Genomic DNA, 20,604 nt, shown 5'->3' on the forward strand with positions numbered 1-20,604 from the left:
TGGTGCAGATATCTTTCCTTTTTCAGATATGTACTTCTGTATGGTCAGATATCTTTGCTTTTTTCATCAAACGCACACATCTTAATTAATTAGAAAATATGTCAGAAATCAGAACTTACTAAAGAATTAAATTGTTGTATTAATTAAATAAACAACTTATCATTGATTGCATGCCACTAAGTTACTTATTAGTTCTTATGAGGTATAAAATTTTCCCATATATAAAAATGAAATATCTTATTTGTCTATTTAAATATTTATTCTTTTGTTAATATTGTTCAATTTGAAGGGGTAAACATGAACTTTATATATAATTTATGTGTATTTAATGAGTTCAACATGTACTATAAATCAAGTTAAATTAACAAACAAACAATCTTAAATGTTTTGTTTCTGAAATATGGCAATTAGCAGCCTTCGGATTTTGTTGTTTGCACAATCAAAACACAAAATGCACCTAATGCATCATCGATCTTTTGCAAGGTCGACATCGACTGAGTACGAGCGGCCATAGGTCACAAGGGGGCGTGGAACTGCTACAGCCACTCTGTGACAGAGCAGACTCCTGCGAATTTGCCCATTTTAGGTACATCCGATACATGGTAGCAACTTGAAGAAAATTCTTCCTTTATGCTTCCATGACCTGATATCCTCCTCGCTGATGTATCGAGGAGACGTGACCCGGCCTCACAGGCAGGGCCAGGGCGAAGACGTATCCCCGACGGCCAAGACACGGCCACGGTGGTGATTTTTGATGGTGAGACAGAGCAGACTCGAGCGACTTTGCCCAACCAGGTACATCCTCTACACAACTACACGGTAGCAAATTGAACAAAATGTGACTTGATTAGTATAGTAGCTTAGTAGTAGTAGGTTCCTCTACTCGCAAGTTTATGTCGAACATTCACTGCACCGGATATGCAAGCCTGGGGTTATATATGTGTGGGGGTCTGTGATATTGTGAGTGGTCTTATATATGTTAAGCTTGATGATATTTGCACAATCTGTGTAAGACAAAACAGACTGTTTGATTTGTTATTTTTTCTTTCACGTGTGAAGCAAAATGCATCGTCGTCTTGGTAGGCTAGGATCCAATTAGCCAACCAAAATTTCATATATAAAACAGTACCAGGCTAGTCTGTTTAGTAATAAGATCCATAGATATTATGGGTTTCCAAATAATTTATAACAAACACTATGAATTTAATTAAATGAGAAATAAAACCTAAATTGCTTGATGATTTCCTCATTTGAAATATTAATATTACTACGCTCAATTTATAAGTTCCAATGTATTTGGCCGTTTACTATCAGTCTCTTTTTATAATCAAAATTCTCATGAATATACTTTGGTGTCGTGGTGGCTCATTGATTTCCCTGTACAAATGTTTGTTTTCAGTGCAAATGTGTTCCTTGATAAACTAAACTTGGTGAATGTACAATCAGGAACAGCCTTGAAGCCTTATCATGTAAGAGTATGCTCAACTAAATTTTGATAAGTGAGTCCATTAATTCATTCTAATAGGGTCAAGTTACACTTTAATTTGCAGGCAAAACATGCAGAAAATGATCGTTGGATTTCAGAGGGACTTGAACATGAGGTACATACTTTCCATCACCCTATGATTTATGACAACTGCTTTTCTTTTAGTGCTGATTTTGATAAGTAGGCATTGACGTGATAGTTATATATAGTTCTTATTGCCAAAGATATAGTTCGTGACATCATTGGACGCCTTGAGCTTGCCAGCCAGGCAGGGAAGTAGTTTTAGGTGGGAAACAGTCTTCTGGTGGGAAACAGAGATGCTGTTGGTAGACAAACAGCTTCCCAAATGGGTCTCACTGCTACTTCATGGCAGACAAACGAATGATTCGTTCATGACGTTGCAACAAAATCAATTAATAATCCAACAATATTGTAGTAAAACCAAACTTCAACAATACCAGAACACCATAAAGTTTGGATAGTTTGATAATACCAAAACATCATAAATTTTTTAAACGTACGTGTATAGAAGACCCCATAAAGTAATTATCTAACTATTCATATCAAAAATAAATAATTATCAAATCGATCCCTAACAAAGCTGAAGTATAGTATTTTTTTGGCATATCTGCATGCATTAGTCCGTCTTCAGTTGCTTATAACCCTCAAGGCCGCTCTAATCTCTTGCGGGATGTTTGCAGCTGCTTCATTGTCTTTGGCCATTAGCATCTGGACCGTAACTTGGTGTCTGAGCTGTATTGGATCCTAGGAAAGGTGCAAAATCTCAATCATTTAATAAATTGGTTGGATAATAATTAGCACACAGCAAGTCATCGTATATGTACTTACGCTAGTGTTCATCCAGCCCATGCTACGCAAACGACCTATCTGGTGGGCCATCTCCTGTAGGACAAATAAGCCAGAGTGTTTGCTGCAACACAAAAATTAAATATTAAACATTATAATGGTCTGCATCTTATGTATGTGATCAATTTAGTCCATTACCTACAACCAGCAGAAGACATGGTTTCTTGTTCCCAATCCATGATTTGGGTATTCCAACCCGGGATCCTAGTCTGCAACACATTGTTGAATTCTTCCTTGAGCAAAGTGATTTCCTTCCTCATCAATATGTTATGAGTGCTATCTTCAGGATCAAACGTGTTGAAGGATGGATCCATCACGACAACCCTCCTCCTCAGCCGGTTGACTACAAGTAACCCGTACGAGGAATCCGAAAGTTTCAACGGTAGTAGATACTGTGGCAGGTCGACACATGTCAATTACTATTATAATAATAAAAACTAACTTTAATAACGAGCGTCTCTTACAATTATAGAGTTGAACACATTGTATTTAGGAAGAGGTTGGACCACAACATAGTTAATCAGCGTCATGATGCGCTCTCCTTGCGTCATCCAGGAGTAACTCAGAGCCTGTGACTGAGCATGAAACTGCAAGTCGAAATAATGTTTGCTTCCAACCCAGTTGGTGCCTGCGGTCCTCTCTACTTCAGCGCTCGCAAGGTTACGAACAACAAGGTTGAAACATTCGGGATGAAGTTTCTTATGAAAAAAAAGGGTGTCCTGGATCATTCGGAGGCTGATTTCGATCTGGTACGGCCGGGTGCTTTTTATCCATATTGAGCTGAAAAAATCCACAACAACATATAGCAAAAGACATAAATGGTCCTCTTCTAGTTTAACTTTGTCTACATTAACCTATAAACCGAATTCATGTTTAGATTGCATGACATTGCACGAGGTCAAATTGTCCTCACCTAGATGTATCTACACGTATCAAATCTAGAATCTGAATTCATGGCGTTTACATGACATTGCATGAGGTCACATTGTCCTCACCTACACGTATCTACACGTATCAAATCAACTAAAAAACGTATACATGTACCCTACGAATGTTTTAGGATTGCCATTCTAGCTATCTTTCCTTGATGTGTAGCAGAGTGTTCCAACATGTTTTGTATGTAGCAGAAGACAACTTACTTTAATGTATCTTGGTCTCGAATGCCCATGATAAAGTGAAATATGTATTCGAGTGCATCTTCCACGGCATGCACTGGTGGAGGCAGATGATCCATGGGCGCAGGCACATCCTCCTGGGGCCCGGGAACATCCTCCTGGGGCGTGGGCGCACCCTCTTGGGGTGCGTGCGCAGCGTTCCCAATGATCGCCTCCATGTGATAGAAAATTCGTTCTTGATCGGAAATTGCTGATGGGATATATGTGAACTTGGGTGGATGGTGAAATAGTAGGCAGATGGAGAATATCATTTTGTTACCGTGACATCTAATATATTGGAGAGTTGATATTGCCTTCCAAATGTTGAACACCGTTTAATTAATGCCGTCATTCATTTCCTTGTAGAAATTATTATTAATTGTGGACCGATCTTATATATCTCCCAATATTAGATAATATCTTCCCATATCCATTATTTCAGCCCACTTCCTTTACATGTACAAGCATTATTTCTTTATTAGGAAAATCATATCTCTAGATTTAATACAATCTTATTTTTCTATCCGAGACAAATGAAATATTTAATGTACGAACTCATATTAATGTATATACACCGAAGGATTGCAACGGAATACGTCTGCTAATAAATTAGAGAATATGTAAAAGATCCAAACTTGATAAAACAATTTAGTTTATTTATTTCCCAAATCCACGCACATTTTTTGATTATCTCTTTCCTGTTTGAAAAAGACACCTATTTTTTCGTCCTCTGAATCAGCTATTGGTGCCTCCTTTATTTTATTATTTTATTGTTATTTAACGTCATATCTAGGAATATATGGCTATTTTGTTTAGAGAAAGTTCATACATAGAACACAAATTATTTTCGATTATATTATATTTGATTGAAAAAGATGTGACTCCATTAGAGTAGCTTAATAATAATTTTCTTCTCCCCACATCAAATTATAAAAATGTTGGTCACGTATACTGTTTGTCGGAAAATGCTGGATAACGTGAGAACTTAAGATTAAAGGGAATGGAAGCAACGTGCCTTATAACCATCATGTTTTTAGTTGGCTAGTCCATAGCTGGCATGTGACGATTTCCGACCCTTGTAACGTATAGCAGAGCGTGTATGGATGGAGTTACACGATATATGATGTGAGGGATGACTGAAAACCTCATTTGCCGGCTCAACCTGCCATGGTCCGTTCCAAAATACCTCCGGTTCACCGGGAGCAACAAACCTGCTCCTGACCGCACCGGTATTATAGTACAAAATATACATAGAAGCCAAATTATATAGATAGAACCAAAACAAGCAGACAACGTTGAAGCAAAGACGACGCTAGAGGGTGCCATCGAAGCATTTATTCCCTACATATATATAATCCAGTACATTATTCATATTGCCAAAAGGATAAATCTGATATTTTATCCCTAACAAAGCTATATTGGCTTATTATATCTGCGACATTTGAATATGCATCAGTCCATATTCATTCGTCCAAAAACATCAAGGCCGCTGTAATTTCAGCTGGGATGTTTCCAGCTGCTTCATTGCCTTTGATCGTCAGCATCTGGACCAGCAAGTTCTTTCTGAGCTGTATTGCATCCTAGAAAACATAAAAAAATGAATTGTTATATATATGTAGGAAATAAATTGCTGAAGAATGAATTGCACAACAAACCTATGTGAGTGGAAGAACAAAAATTTATATTCAACAAATATATGGAAGAGAGAAACTTGTTATATATGCACCTACCAAAGTCCTGGAAATGTTATGCCCGAGAGTATCATCTTGGTGAGCCATCTCTTGTAGGAGTTTGAATCCAGAGTCCAGGCTGTGACAAAAAAACTCCATATGTTAGAACCTATACCAGTGAGGCTATAATGTGCATGACCAATTAAAACATTTACCGCGGGGCTGTAATATAGGTATGATCTTGTGGCCAATCCACGAGTTGGGGATTCAAACCAGGCCTCTCCTGTTGCAATACACTGCCAAATTCTTGCAGAACTATCAGGGCTTCCTTCTTAAGTTCCTTGTCATGAAAGTCCTCTGAGCCTAGGAATGACTCGTTAGAATGATCAATCAGGAGAGTCCTCCTATTTTCAATATTAATTGCAAGGAGGCCGTACGAGGAATCCACCAAATACAATGGCAATAGGTACTGCAATAAGTATACAAAGTTAATGGTGAACAGATAGTATACACACCAAATTTTAAAAAGGAAAATCCTTACAATAGAAGGGGTCATGAGCACGTTGTATTTCGGCAAAGGCCGTACAATGACATTGTTAATCAACAAGTTGGTGCGTTCAGCTTGGCATAAGCTAGTCTGACTCAGCACCCATGCTAGGCCATGGAATTGCAAATCAAACATATGCGTGGAGCCAACAAAGTCTGTTCCTGCGTTCCTCTGTATCGCGTCGCTACTAAGCTTACGCACTGCAAGATCGAAGCAGCTCGGATTGATCCATGTATCACCTCGCATGGTGTCTTGGATAGTCCGTAGACTTAACTCGATCACGAATGGACGAGGGCTCCTTATCCATATTGTGCTGCAAATAAACCGGCATGATAAAATCAGGGTATCATAAAAATATTGTACTTCAATATGTGGGCAAACAATACTTAGTATTCACAACTCTAGAAAGGTCTGAAATGTATGTACCTAAAAATTGGAGTTGTCATGTCATTTGAGGAAAATAAATACTATTTCATAAGATAACCAAATCTATTATGATATGTTCGGTTGCAACTTATTCCTATTACAGATATGATAAAAACTATAAATGGTACATGTATCATGCACCAGGACCCGTTGCAATATACTACAGTTCATTGAAAATTTGTAGTTTAAAATAACGTGCTGTGGATGGTACAAACATGGCGTAATGTAAAAGGATAATATTAGCGCATGAACAGATTTTTGCAACCACTACGTTAGATCTTACGAACCGTATGGACTTAGAAACGATCGCATGATCCTAACCAGTGCATCCATGCAACAACTTATGAGCGTGACCAACTCATCCATGTGGGTTATGTGAAAGAACAAATTTTTACTCGGGTTCAAAATAAGATGCCGATAATGCATAATATAATGGTACTGATCTGCAGCTAATAATTGCAAATAAATTGTAGATAGAGTTTAGGGCTGCCAGAACAAACTCTAACTGCTCCTCAACTGAGGAAAGCATGACGTAGTTGTATATGTACTCGACTGCGTCGTTCACTCCATCAAAAATCGGCATTGCAGCCATTGGCACAGGCAGAAAGTCGTCTTAGCACCAACACAAGCGAGCGAGGGGGCAGTGGACAACGGTGGACTCACAGCCGGACCATATATATGAGTATATATGAGTGCCCGGCACCAGGTCGGTGACGCATTAGCATGTTGTATGGATTGGAAGGTGCCCTTTATTATTCCATCCGTGCACGTTTCCATTATAGATCCTTGCTAATAAAAGGACAAGCATATATTTTTCTTCCAAACTCCACTGGGCAAATAAATATATGCCGGATTATATATCTATTATATATGTCTCTCTTTCCCGATCGGAAGAAGCCTAATATAACTTTCCTTAGAAACATATCCGATTAAGGGAATATTAATGGCCACACTGGGAAACCCATTGAACGTATGGTAGGCCGGACCGGGAGATTGGACAATATAACATTTTGGAAGGAAATGACTTTAATGATAATTATAATTCTAATTGACATATCCTCGCCGGGAGGAATCGTGGGCATGTACTCGGAAGGTGGCCCATATCCTTCCGTAATGGCAATATTCCATAACAAAAACTATAGGAAAACATGGTATAAAAGTATTTTCGTTGCATGCTCCACCTGGCAAATGTATCAACGCCGGATTATATATTTCCTAATTTATGACTCCTTTCCAAACTTTGCCTCCAGATATATAAAAGGAAACAATTAGTTTATTTCCCAAATATACGTCAAACACGGGCGTCCGAGAAATATAAAGAAACACAAAGTTTTTCTTCTTATATTTTTGTCCTCCTCACCACGATCAAAAAGCCCGCGTCACTTGAAGAACTATTGTTTCCGTGTGTAGAAAAAAACACAACGCATGGGCATACGGCAGTCCTTGATTCCATGTACAAAATTAATTATATTATCTTTGGAATGTCATAATGCATGATAGCATGCGATAGCATCTGTCAAGGTAAACATATTTTCCTTTTTGCGCTGCACTGTATATTAACAAATTTGAACCTAGACTGAAAGAGATTCGTACGTGTAGCTCAAATGAGAGTAGACAGGCTACCATTTGAAGTCCATTATGGACAGTTTGGTCATCAAATATATATTAGTCAAATATATAGTTCAGAACTTCACATTATATGGCTCTGAAATATTACGGCACTGTTAGATAGATTTTTTATTGAATATCACATATTATTAAACCTCCAAGACATAATCGAACACTTCATAATGTGACAATTGGCAACAAAATGTTGCATGCAAAGCGTTCATACATTTTTATATCTAAGACAAATTGTGCACTTGTGTACAAATATAATTCTAGCCTCCATTGTTCCTAGCTTGAACAACACCATTGACGTACGCACGTGTTTCATCAAGTGTCATGAGGCTGGCTTCATGGATATCTACGATAAAAATCAGTGTTATATAGTAGTGACATAGTAGTACATAAAAAATACATTGACAACAAATTTAAAATAGAACGCAACCCCTACCTTGTAGATAATGATGATCATCATTAATGTTAGGAGAGAAGAAGAATGTGCTCTCCCTCATAGTTTGCAAGCATCGCTGCCTTCGATTTACCTGAATGTAAGTAACAACAAGCTTCTCGAAAAGCTTGTCAGTGCATTGCAAGTGGCAGAAGTGTCGCCCAACGTGCTCTTCACATACACGTAAGAAAATTATCTGCCGTCTACAGACAAATACAAATGTTAGTCTATCATTGCAACAATAAAATTACAAAAAAAGCATATGAAAATCTCAAATCATAAATGGCGCTTACTGAAAGTTCATGAGGCCAATCTCGAGTGAAGGGACGCGGCGTTCATATATTGAATCCCACTTATATTCTATCTGACCAACGTAGGCAAGGATAGCAACCACATCTGCAAATTTGAAATTGCAAATTTGAAATAACAATGAGGCGCTGAGTTGTACGGATTAATATGCAAGAACAAATATAAAGATGATGCACCAGTGATGGTTTTGTCCCGTAGCTCAAATATTTCTCCAAATTGTGGGAAGCACGGTGGGAAAATTGTCGGCGTTATTTGCTGTGCCGACATCCTAACCTCAGTCGTAGCAGTTAGTGTGGTGACAAAGTCCATGGCTAGGTACCAGAAATGTCCATCTGGCAAATCTGTGGGGTTGAACCCGACGCGATTGAAATCATAGGTCCTACCGGTTTGTAGTATGCTGTTGAAACGGATTGCCTGCCTGTTGTACGCAATCGCTTCCAACTTTGTTCCCTAATATATATTTATGAATCATAACAACTATGAGCAAAAAAATACATGTTTATCAATATTGTATTTTGAAAATGCGGGCTATCAAGTAGATGATTAATGCCTTACCAGCCGATCAAGTAGTATGAACTGAAGGTACAAGTTTCCCATGGCATTCTCTTTGATGTGAGCCTTCCACATGACCCTAGCTTGAATAATCCAGCAATTCTGATATATGTGCTCCATTTGGACGCGATGAAAATTCAAGTTCCTGTGCGTAGAATAAAAACAAAAGGATGAGGTAAAATTATTTTGCAAGGGAAGGATAAAAATAACCAAACAACGAACATAACATTCTAGTGGCCAAACAATGGTGATTATTTCAATAAAATAACACATTATCTAGTGATGGCAACTATACGTACAAAAAGATTATTCTATCTTGCCTGTTAATCAGAGGGGTGATGGGTTGACTGATGACAGGAACTGGCGGCGACGCCATCACCCTCTTAGAGGTGAACGATCCGTATGAGATTACCATTGTAGTCGTGGAGGAGATGACTTCTCCTCTACATAAAGATGGTGACAAATATGGTGCAGCGGGGCTTTTTTTATATAAGCATAGGGCGGCGGGAAAACGAAAGTGATGAAAATTTGTTTTTGGCTGGCTACGCCCCCGTGGGTGACATATCTATATTAAGATATTTAATATTTGGCAGCCTATTAAAAATTGTTTATTAAACAAGGAAACAGACATCTCAAAATCGGGCCATGATCCTTCGTAATGATTCATATTATATTTCATTAATGCAAATTTGTGATTTATGATCACTTGCCTATGAAAACGTATCTGATTTTTCAGTTGCCTATGAAAAATTAATTTTCTTCTATATGAATATTTCTTAACCTTTATGATAATCACATTAATTTATTTATTGTTTTCCCTTCTATTATGTTATTTTCCATTACCTTGATGATATCTTTAATTATGTTATAGGTTATTGCCCGTGCGTAGCTACAGGACAAATGTTAATTTTAGTATTTTCAAATAAATCATGTATAACACAATAAATTTACGATCCTAATGTATATCAAAAAATATTATTGGACTACAAATATTTCTGTCAAACAAAGATTTGCAAAATATCATATTGTTTGTTCTTTTTCATCATAACAATCTGTACAACACACATACGTACAAATGATAAACATAATTTTGTCTATCTATGCCAATGCATTAGCAGCAACGGTATTAGACAGATGCCACTCTCTGTCCATGCATTAGCAGAAGCAGCACATGAGCGACATCATTCGGTCAAAAAAAATGGCTCATCTCTCGCTCTCTCTCCCGAAAGGAGCAGCAGAAGCCAGCAAGCCCATGGACTCGCCTTCCTCCATCCGTCCCTCTATTCTCTCCCTACAACTCGAAACAAACTGATCCCCTCCAGTAGCGGCCGATGCCACCATCCTTCTAGCAGCTCCAGGTATCCAGCCTCGGCGGCCACGCAAACGCGCGGATGTAGGCAATATGATCATGGTCATGCCGTGTCAAACGATGTAGGCATAAGCAGAGTACATGACATTAAACAAATTAGTACAAAAATGTGTTCCACGTTGTAGAATTCAGACAAAGAAAACCAGTGAAAGGATAAAAACTTATATCATACAGGGTTTGTTTCATCCTCAAATCTTATTGTATATCGTACTTCTTCTCCAGGTTCCACACCAACTTCTTCAGCTACTCTAGATGCAAGCGTCTGTTCAAATTATTAAAATGGTTTGAAAAGGTAAGTGAGAGCAGAGGATATGCATCTACAAAGGTAGCCTAAGAGCAGGAAACAAATTCAAACATTTTCAGCTACCATCTTCTAAGCAGTACAGTTATGGTTCAATCAGCTGACTACTCCGTATAGGATGTTAGAAATCACTGCCGGAGCACATGAATAATTTTGCAGGCTGAAGTCTCCTGTTACAGACACACTTTTGGACACTATGGCCACTACCACATGGCAACCCTGTCACAAACGGGTAGGTCACAAAGGGGAAGCTGGATAAATCTCCGTGGCTGAGGCCAGAGAAAGTCCTCCAAGCTTATCTTTTAGGAGTTATCAATCTCTAATAATTTATTTATTTGATTCATGTTGCCCGGGTTTGAATCATGTTGCACCAGAAAATCCATAAGTAATACAGAAGCTTGCTCTAGATAATTAGCTAAGAGCCTTAGTCGCCATGCTAGTTGCTACGGACGTACCCAAAAGAATATAATCTGGTGCATGCTATGATCAGAAGGTAAATAGAGAAACCTAGTATTAAATGGCATCTAGAAAAGGATACACATTTTGATGAACATTTAAACAGTTGATACCTGTACAGCCAAACGTCTTGGCTGGGTGCAACCTTTAAGTCGACGACCCTCAGCCCAACCAGCGTCATTAAAATACTACAGAACGATGCTTCCTCTCTGAACCAATACTCGCCAGGTCGTAGATTAATGCAGCCTTCTACAATTTTTTAGGTTAGAACTCTTTCAGATCGGCATTAAACTCATGAAGGTACATGAGCCAACGCAAGAAATTAAAATGAAACTTGAGCTGAACTGATAAATAATTAGTTTAGATACGTGAAAGTACAGATAATAAATCTTTTTTCCAAAATACTGCACACTTCAGCGATCAGACACGTGCATTGTCACATTCTCCAGAGTAGCACGTCCATTTGAACATATTTGCAAGTACGCAGGCTACCATTTTATTGTTTATTAGATGTACATATGCAAAAAATATCTTGAAAAGCTACACAAACTTCCCTTCTGTGTGTGTTGGTCTTATAATTCAGACAAATCATAATCCTGTACTTCTGACATATTAGAATAATACAGGGCTAATAAGGACGCCAATAAATTTACATTCAATCATACTATCAAAATACCAAAATAATAACAATGGATATGATCACTTGCCGTAACACAAAAGTTTCATTGCATGTTCCATGTATTTTTCAGGCCAATCATTATATCTGAATCACATATCACACATGAAATACTACGGTGGGTGACATGTACACTGCCAGAAACATTGCGATAGTAGAAAATATATAACAGCGATGATGGTGCCAACATGACGGTTGATTATTGAAATGCATTTAGTAGCTCAACTAAATGGAGTATACATCCAACTATCAAAATACCAAATAAAAAGGATATATGTAAAAAACGAATTACAATAAATCTTGACCATCACAAGAGTAAATGTTGCGTCATTATATAACCTGCCTGTCTATTAAGACCGGACTTCAGCCTGTAAGGACTTCCTTGTAGACGATGTTCTTCATCGAGGTCAGTAAGGACACGGTCGGACTTTTTCGCTTCTTTGGATTGTCCTTTTGCTTGTTGGACTTCTCCTTCGGCTTCTCCTTCTGAATGAGTATCTTTATATTTCTCTTTGCGGTGGCTCGAGACAAAGCAACGTAGAGCTGACCATGAGAGAACACGGGATTGGGTAGGTAGACACCAACAATCGGGATTGTCTGCCCTTGAGCCTTGTTAATGGTCATAGCAAAGCTAAGCCTTATAGGAAATTGCTTCCTCTTAAACTTGAATGGAAACATGTCGTTTTCAGATGGGCAGAGAGGTATTCGAGGAAGGAAGACCCTCCTGCCAGCGTGTTGTCCAATCACGATTTCAGCATCAATGGTGTTCCTCTCAAAACCTCTAACAACAAGCCTACTGCCGTTACACAATCCATTTGCTGGATCAATGTTCCTTAGAAGTATGACAGGGCAGTTCAGCTTTAGCTTGAGTGCATGCGGAGGAAGACCGTTAGGAGTCAATCCATTCAGAAATTCCTGAGCGTAGTAGCCATATGGGTCGTCCTCCGCACTGTCAAAGCTATGGTATATTACTTCATCTCCCTGAAAACGCTCTATCATGCGTATGTTTATCTTGTCGACATTGTCGTTTGTCGTGGAAAGGATTGCTCGAGATGTCATGTAATTTGAATCAGACATGTTGTCATCTAGACTCGGAAACACATGGTGAATAAGCTTCTCCAGGTCGTCAGCCTCGCCTGTAGACGGCAGACAAATGTCTTCAGGGAGTAGTATGTTGCCTTGATCGTCGACTTCCTCAGTGCCATTGCCGACCCTTAGCAAGTAATTTGCAAACCACGTGTCATTATGAGCCCTCATGTTGGTGATGAGCCGAAGCTGCCGCATACCCTTCCATAGATGAGAACTTCGTAGGGTTGCATCAATTATCTGGCCCCACGACCCCCTTCTGACGACCGGAAGCACCTGCCTAAAGTCCCCGCCAAAAACAACAGTCTTTCCTCCAAAGGGTCGGTCGCGTATTCCCATGATGTCGCGCATGCTATTATCCAATGCCTCGACCGCTTGTCGTTTCGTCATGCTGGCCTCGTCCCATATTATCAATGAGGCCATCCTAAGCAACTTGGCGGTCCCACTCTGCTTCGTGAAGCTGCACGAGGCTCCATCATCGCAACTCAATGGGATCTTGAACCTCGAGTGGGCAGTCCTGCCGCCAGGCATGATAGAAGCGGCGACGCCCGACGTCGCGGTAGCGATACCAATCTTGCCATCGCTCCTCACCTTGGCAAGAATCGCCCTGTATAGAAAGGTCTTCCCTGTACCTCCAGGGCCGTCAACAAAGAATACACCCCCATCACCGCATTCAACAGTCGCTAGTATCTCGTTGTATGCGGCCCTCTGCTCCAAGTTCAGGGAAGATGCCAAATTAGTGTCATGCACGTCAAACTCAACGGTTGATTCCTCGATGACCTCTCTTGCCTCACCCTCGGTTGGGTCAAACGCATCATCTATGCTTGGAAGAGCGAAATCAACAATGTCTTTACCCATGGATTGCAACATACCCCTAATGTCAAGCAACACCATCTGCTCCACCTCGATAGGGGACGTGCGTGATCGACGATAGTCATCTGACATAGGATCGAGGTGCCTATGCCATAAACCACGAACGTCGTCTGGCTCGCAGTGCACCAAGATGGTTGCGAAGAGCCTCCTAAGAGAACATGGCATCGCCCACTGCTCAGCCTCAGTAAGACAGTCGTCTAGCGTGTTGTCTGCCTCGATGATTCCCAACCTTTCAGCAGCCTCTCTAAAGCTCCCACATAGAACGCCATCCACGGTGAGCAAGTCATCGAAGGATGTTTTGCCCGTAACATGGTTTAGCAACACACGCAGGTAGTATCGGTCACCCTCGGCAGGATTGGCAGACACGATGCGACCTATTTGAAAACGCTCAACGCGCGGCTTCCAAAACTTCTTTTTCTTCTGCCACATGAAGGTTCCGGGAAAATCCTTGTACAATATATGCCTAGCCCGAGGGTGTTCCTGGTTAGCCTTGAAATACTCCGTTAACATGGATTTTGAATTATTTTCAGATGCGACAACATTATTCAAGTCAGCCTGCGCATTGAATGCGACCCTGTGCATATTCGGGAGATGAAGAGGCAACTGCAACACAGGCGGGTAATTGGCGCAAAGTGGAAAGCCAAATATCCTCCACATAGCCTCCGGAGGGGTGATCCACCTTGCATCAATGTATCTCTTGATCTCATCAATGTTACCATCGGCGTCGGGCTGGTCGATGCTGAAAGAAGCCTTATCATGGCCCTTGTAAATGTACTTATAAAGATATTTGACGGCCTTTATGCTGGAGCAGACCTCAACGTTGATGTGGCAATTGAACATCCGCAGAAGGTATGGGTTATATGGCACAACCCATCTGTTGTCCAACATCTTCCCTCGGACCTTAGCACGCCTTCCATCGTCTCTACGCCGATAAATTGGGTACGAGTCCTTCCCTTGTGATGTGTTTTCATTGAACGGCCGTGGGTATCTGCATTTGCATCCGCTTTCTTGCATGCAAACATTCTTCGGGTTGAGAGCACCGCACGGTCCGTGCATCATATGTTTTACCACCATAGCATACAATTCCGGATACTTATGCTTGTCTGGGAGCTCTGCGGAAATGAGTCGGTCATACTGCTCCGGGACGATAAGCTTATATTTAGAGTCCATGATCAACAAAAAATGTGCATGGGGGAGGCCCCTTTTTTGGAACTTGACTACGTATACATATGCGACAACCACACCCAGGATGTGCTTCTTGAACAACATGTCCTTCATAGCCTCTAGCTTGCCGTAGAACACGCGAGCCACAATATCAGGTCGGTCTTGTGCCGTCTGACCAGGCAGCAACTCATTCGTTATCTCTTCCCATTTAGGATTGCAAGTCATCATCAAGAAGATGTCAGGCTTCCCGTATGTATGAACAATTGCCATGGCATCCATATGCCTCTTCTTCATGGCGCGGTCGCCACCAGGGTATGTTCCAGGGAGCACTATTCTTACCCCAACAGCGCTTGCTCGGGTCTCCCCCGATGTTATTGCATCAACAACTCCTTTATACAAGTCAGCACGAATCTGCGTCTGGTTTTTCCTGTACCACCTCAACCGACAACTTTCAATCTTGACGTACATGTCGACCGCCCATTGCTGCAAGAGGCGTGCTCCATAGAGTATGGGATTGAAGATTCCAGGCCGTGTCTGCAGCATGTAACAGTAGTAGTCTCTGACAGAGACGCACAACCTGTTGTTGCCCTCTACACATGATTAAGTACAATCAAAATGAGGATATATTCGAGAAATAAGACATTATTTGTAGCAAAATGGGACGCAGACGGCATACCTGCATCCTCATCATCATCATGGACCAGTTGAGGATGTAGTACAACCTCATCCGGAACATTACGTTTAAGTAGCTTTGGATGCCAACCTAGCTCCCCCCTTGGATAGAATAGGGGATAAGACAACGGGTCATATGCTCCGGACGTCACACGTATACTGTGCCTTTCGTTGTTGTTACCACAAAGTGTTATCCTCCTATCAAATATTTTTGCTAGGTCGTTGCCCTCAACCCAAATTGCAGCGACCTCAGATGACAACGGTCTATTATATCTTCTTTGGTCAAGCCTCTTGTCGGTGTTTAGGTCTATCCTATAATCATCAAGGTTGTCCTTGTGTGCACCCAAACTCCTAAATTGCTGAGAGTACGAGTTTTCTTTGAGTATGTCTACTAACTTCTTCACGACATCCTGGTCTAATTGCTTGGTGGCCACCTTACGATGAGTTATGGTTGGGTCGTCATCATAGAAGTACAACTGCAGATGTTCTGGACGGGAGCTAGGCCCGAACGAATGCACATTGTGGTAGATGGAGCCATGGGCACGGAATGTGTACACCCCAGACTTCATGTTTGTGTAGTTCTCATCAAGGCTGACGCCAAGGGTTGTGAAGGCGAAATGCCCGTTGAAGAACCGTATGTTCTCCCGAAAATGTCTACAATCTGCATCCATGCTTGACCATAGCCTCATCAGCTCTGGGATTGGTTCCGGTTGTTTAAGTTCGATTTGGCCATTGCGACAGCAGAACCCGTCGGTCTCAGACACAAACTTTTTGGCCTTGCAGTGTTTGCAGTTTGGGTCGAGCTTCAGGATGTGAGTGGTGTCTGGGATGTTTGTGTAAACAAATTCTAATGGATCAACCTCGCTAGGTATGGCAAACGACATGCTTTCTTCCTCGTCAGCATCCATGTTATCATCATCGGACCCTACGTGCATTTTTTGAAACATAACGTTCAAAATAATAATTACATAAAAAATTTAACTACAATATAGCTGCACGCCGTCGTACTTCATATCTGTTCATACCTTCGTTGCGGAACATGTAGTACTCCTCATCCATCAATTCGGCTGCTGTCGGCTCATCGCCCATGATGCCGCTTTGAAAAAATTCGATGTCCTCTGGACATTCGTCGTTGCGAATGTCACCATAGATAAAATCATGTTAGAAGATGGTTGATGATAATGACAACACGAAATTGACAGTAGCAACTTCATACCTTCGATACCATCAATGTAATTTGTCTTGTTCATCGGAGGGTCGCCATCAGATGTATCATCTTCGGCCGCCCGAGAGACGGCTGATGCACGACAGATTAAAGTGGGACATTCAAAGGTTGAGTTTGCTAGGTCTGGACGTGGGAGCGCGATGGATTCGTTGCATGGGGTGTTTTTTCTTCTGGCATAATTGGCCTTCCTCCGAGAACTTGACTCCCCCTTCTCAATCACTGACATGCTTTTGCGACGTTGCATTCGCTTCTCTCGTACTTTTTCATTCACTGTTTCTCTGACATCAACGGACACATCTTCCTTATTCCGTTGATAATCTGCACGCCTCTGTGCGTTTATTTGCTCCCTTTGCTCGTTTGTTAAATTTCTTTTCCGCTCATTATCACGTTGCCTCCTAGCTAGATCATTGTCATGAGTGACAATAGACGCGTCTAATGTTGAATAGGGAAATATTGCTGCGTCACCCTCGAATTCAATATAGCTGGAGCTATTAGGGTTGTCTGGTTTCATGTTGATTTGAAAACATAGTTAGAACCAATATTATTTTAGACGTCTTTAGGAAAAAAACCATGATGTTGTATTAATATGCTGCAATAAACTGTACGCGAATAGCATGATTTTGGCTAAAAGAACATTTACATATGAACATTACAAGAAGATATCTAATTCATGATGAAAATATAGATCATGTTTTACCTGATAACGAAAGTGGACGTAGGTTTTCATCATGGATAAGCTTATCCTTTCTCCTCCTAGCTAGATCATTGTCATGAGTGACAACAAACGCGTCTAATGTTGAATGGGGAATTATTGCTGCGTCACCCTCGAATTCAATATAGCTGGAGCTATTAGGGTTGGCTGGTTTCGTGTTGATTTGAAAACATAGTTAGAACCAATATTATTTAAGACGTCTTTACCAAAAAAAAAACATGATGGTGCATTAATATGCCGCAATAAAATGTAGGCCAAGAGCATGATGGTGGCTAAAAGAACATTTACCTATGAACATTACAAGAAGATATGTAATTCATGGTGAAAATATAGATCATGTTTTACCTGATAACGAAAGTGGACGTAGGTTTTCATCATGGATAAGCTTATCCTTTCTCCTCTTGTAAGCAGCTCTCCGCAGTGCGTTTCTACGATCTCTCTTGAGTTCTTCGTCGGTTTTTTGCTTTGTTTCTAGTGTGTCATTGAAGATCACATTTGATGTCGATCAGGACATTAGACAATAAATCATAACAATGATAGCATGAAATCGGATCAACCGAATGGAGTGCGCACAAATGGATTACCTTGTACTTCTTTGTCATTATTGAGACCAGATGTGACTGTAGTAGTAGCATGAAATGTTGTCGCATCAACCGAAAATGATGTATAGTTGGAGCTAGTTGGGTTGTCTGGTTAAACAAATCGGATCAACAAATCGGTTAAACAATCATTAAGACATGAAGTCGGGTACTGACTATAATGGTAAAAACCGTTAGAGGTTACCAGATAAATTAATAATATGCTGCAATAAACTGTACGCGAATAGCATGATTTTGGCTAAAAGAACATTTACATATGAACATTACAAGAAGATATCTAATTCATGATGAAAATATAGATCATGTTTTACCTGATAACGAAAGTGGACGTAGGTTTTCATCATGGATAAGCTTATCCTTTCTCCTCCTAGCTAGATCATTGTCATGAGTGACAACAGACACGTCTAATGTTGAATGGGGAATTATTGCTGCATCACCCTCGAATTCAATATAGCTGGAGCTATTAGGGTTGGCTGGTTTCATGTTGATTTGAAAACATAGTTAGAACCAATATTATTTAAGACGTCTTTACCAAAAAAAACCATGATGGTGCATTAATATGCCGCAATAAAATGTAGGCCAAGAACATGATGGTGGCTAAAAGAACATTTACCTATGAACATTACAAGAAGATATGTAATTCATGGTGAAAATATAGATCATGTTTTACCTGATAACGAAAGTGGACGTAGGTTTTCATCATGGATAAGCTTATCCTTTCTCCTCTTGTAAGCAGCTCTCCGCAGTGCGTTTCTACGATCTCTCTTGAGTTCTTCGTCGGTTTTTTGCTTTGTTTCTAGTGTGTCATTGAAGATCACATCTGATGTCGATCAGGACATTAGACAATAAATCATAACAATGACAGCATGAAATCGGATCAACCGAATGGAGTACGCACAAATGGATTACCTTGTACTTCTTTGTCATCATTGAGACCAGATGTGACTATAGTAGTAGCATGAAATGTTGTCGCATCAACCGAAAATGATGTATAGTTGGAGCTAGTTGGGTTGTCTGGTTAAACAAATCGGATCAACAAATCGGTTAAACAATCGTTAAGACATGAAGTCGGGTACTGACTATAATGGTAAAAACCGTTAGAGGTTACCAGATAAATTAATAGCATGTGCATGTTGATCTTGTAGATTCCGATCTTTTCTCTGCCGATATGCAGCTCTCCTCAAGGCATTTTTACGATCTCTTTTGCGTTCTTCTTCTGTTACTTGCGTATTTTCTGTGGTATCATTCAAGTCATCTACTGATGTCTTCCATGTCATTATCTCAAAAACGAAAGGTAAAAACAACATGACAGCAAACGAGTATGGAAATAGCTCAATCATTTTACCTTCTATATTTTTATCTGCAATTACATCCGACGTGCTCGTAGCTTTAGGTGGATATGTTGATTCATTATGCAAGATTGATGTATCAACCGAGCTTGCAGGGTCATCTGATATAAAATGTTAGGTTACTACTTATTAAAATGGCTGAACCATGAATGCTAGGATGTAACATAAAATAATATTACTTGAATTACAAAGGGGACGAAGATCATCTTTCCGGTGCTTATCATCTCGCGTGGGTTTGATTGGCTGCCCCAAAATATGATCTGCCCCAACATTAGTTCCTATTGTAATCCAGCACGGGCGTTCAGAAAGCAAAGATAAGTTAAACATAATCACAAACAGTATGATTATCAAATACACACATATAACTAACGACATTGTACCAGGGATCACATATGAAGGTTGTTGAACATTTGTGATATCACATAGAGTACGGCGGTGAACAATCGTCCCATCGTCTGTCTGGTTTATAAAACCATCTGCCTTCTTAGTGCGATAAGATGCCCGCCTCCACGCGTTGATAAGATCCCTATTGTCTACCACTGTTACAACATGGATGACAGTTAGAGAACAACAAAGGTACGTACAAATCAATTAGATATATGTTGATGCAAAATCTATGAAACCAACACGGGGAACATCTATGAAGTCAGGTTACCATAACGATTAAGTTGCATACTATAGGTATTCAGAAAACACCAAGATTAGTGAGCACAATCACGCGTAAATACTTACCAGACTTTGTAAGGGATGGCTGATAATCTTTTTGTAATCTGACCATATCCTCCTCTTTTTTCTTCCGATAAGATTCACGCCTCTGTGCGTTGAACTGGTCCCTTGTTTCGCCAACTATTTGATTCTCTTCATTAAATATGCATACTGTTGCATGCTGCTCGCAAGTTTTGTCATCTGCATTACGTTAAGCGTAAAAACCACAAAGCCCATTAAGCTCATCTGGGAACATGGACTTAACCTCTCTGATCCCCTACCGAAGATGTCTATTTGGAAGCTGTATAAGCATGCCTGTGAATACCTTGAGTATCATCTTGTAGCTTAGTCAT

The 20,604-nt window shown here is 40.2% G+C and overlaps 1 protein-coding gene across 1 annotated transcript; it reads right to left on the bottom strand.

Annotated features, from left to right (window-relative positions):
• Positions 1–7,891: 7,891 nt before the first annotated feature.
• On the bottom strand, positions 7,892–9,440 carry LOC147956987 (replication factor A protein 1-like). Its single transcript, XM_087531532.1, has 6 exons — positions 9,413–9,440; positions 9,068–9,294; positions 8,689–8,962; positions 8,497–8,599; positions 8,207–8,406; positions 7,892–8,116 (listed from the first exon to the last, which is right to left on the bottom strand). The coding sequence occupies exons 1-6, from the start codon at positions 9,438–9,440 to the stop codon at positions 8,031–8,033; spliced, it is 918 nt and encodes a 305-aa protein (XP_087387658.1). The 3' UTR covers positions 7,892–8,030.
• Positions 9,441–20,604: the final 11,164 nt, after the last annotated feature.

Source organism: Triticum urartu, chromosome 7A (genome assembly GCF_056163025.1).
Source record: "Triticum urartu cultivar PI428250 chromosome 7A, HENAU_Tu73, whole genome shotgun sequence".
Taxonomy (NCBI): Eukaryota; Viridiplantae; Streptophyta; class Magnoliopsida; order Poales; family Poaceae; genus Triticum; species Triticum urartu.

What these genes read in the sequence shown, in the direction of transcription:
- LOC147956987 (XM_087531532.1), bottom strand. Translation starts at nt 9,440, where the DNA reads ATGGCGTCGCCGCCAGTTCCTGTCATCA. An exon ending in TCATACTACTTGATCGGCTG is followed by an intron (nt 8,963 to 9,067) that starts GTAAGGCATTAA and finishes AATATATATTAG; the next exon opens with GGAACAAAGTTGGAAGCGAT. An exon ending in ATTGGCCTCATGAACTTTCA is followed by an intron (nt 8,407 to 8,496) that starts GTAAGCGCCATT and finishes ATTTGTCTGTAG; the next exon opens with ACGGCAGATAATTTTCTTAC.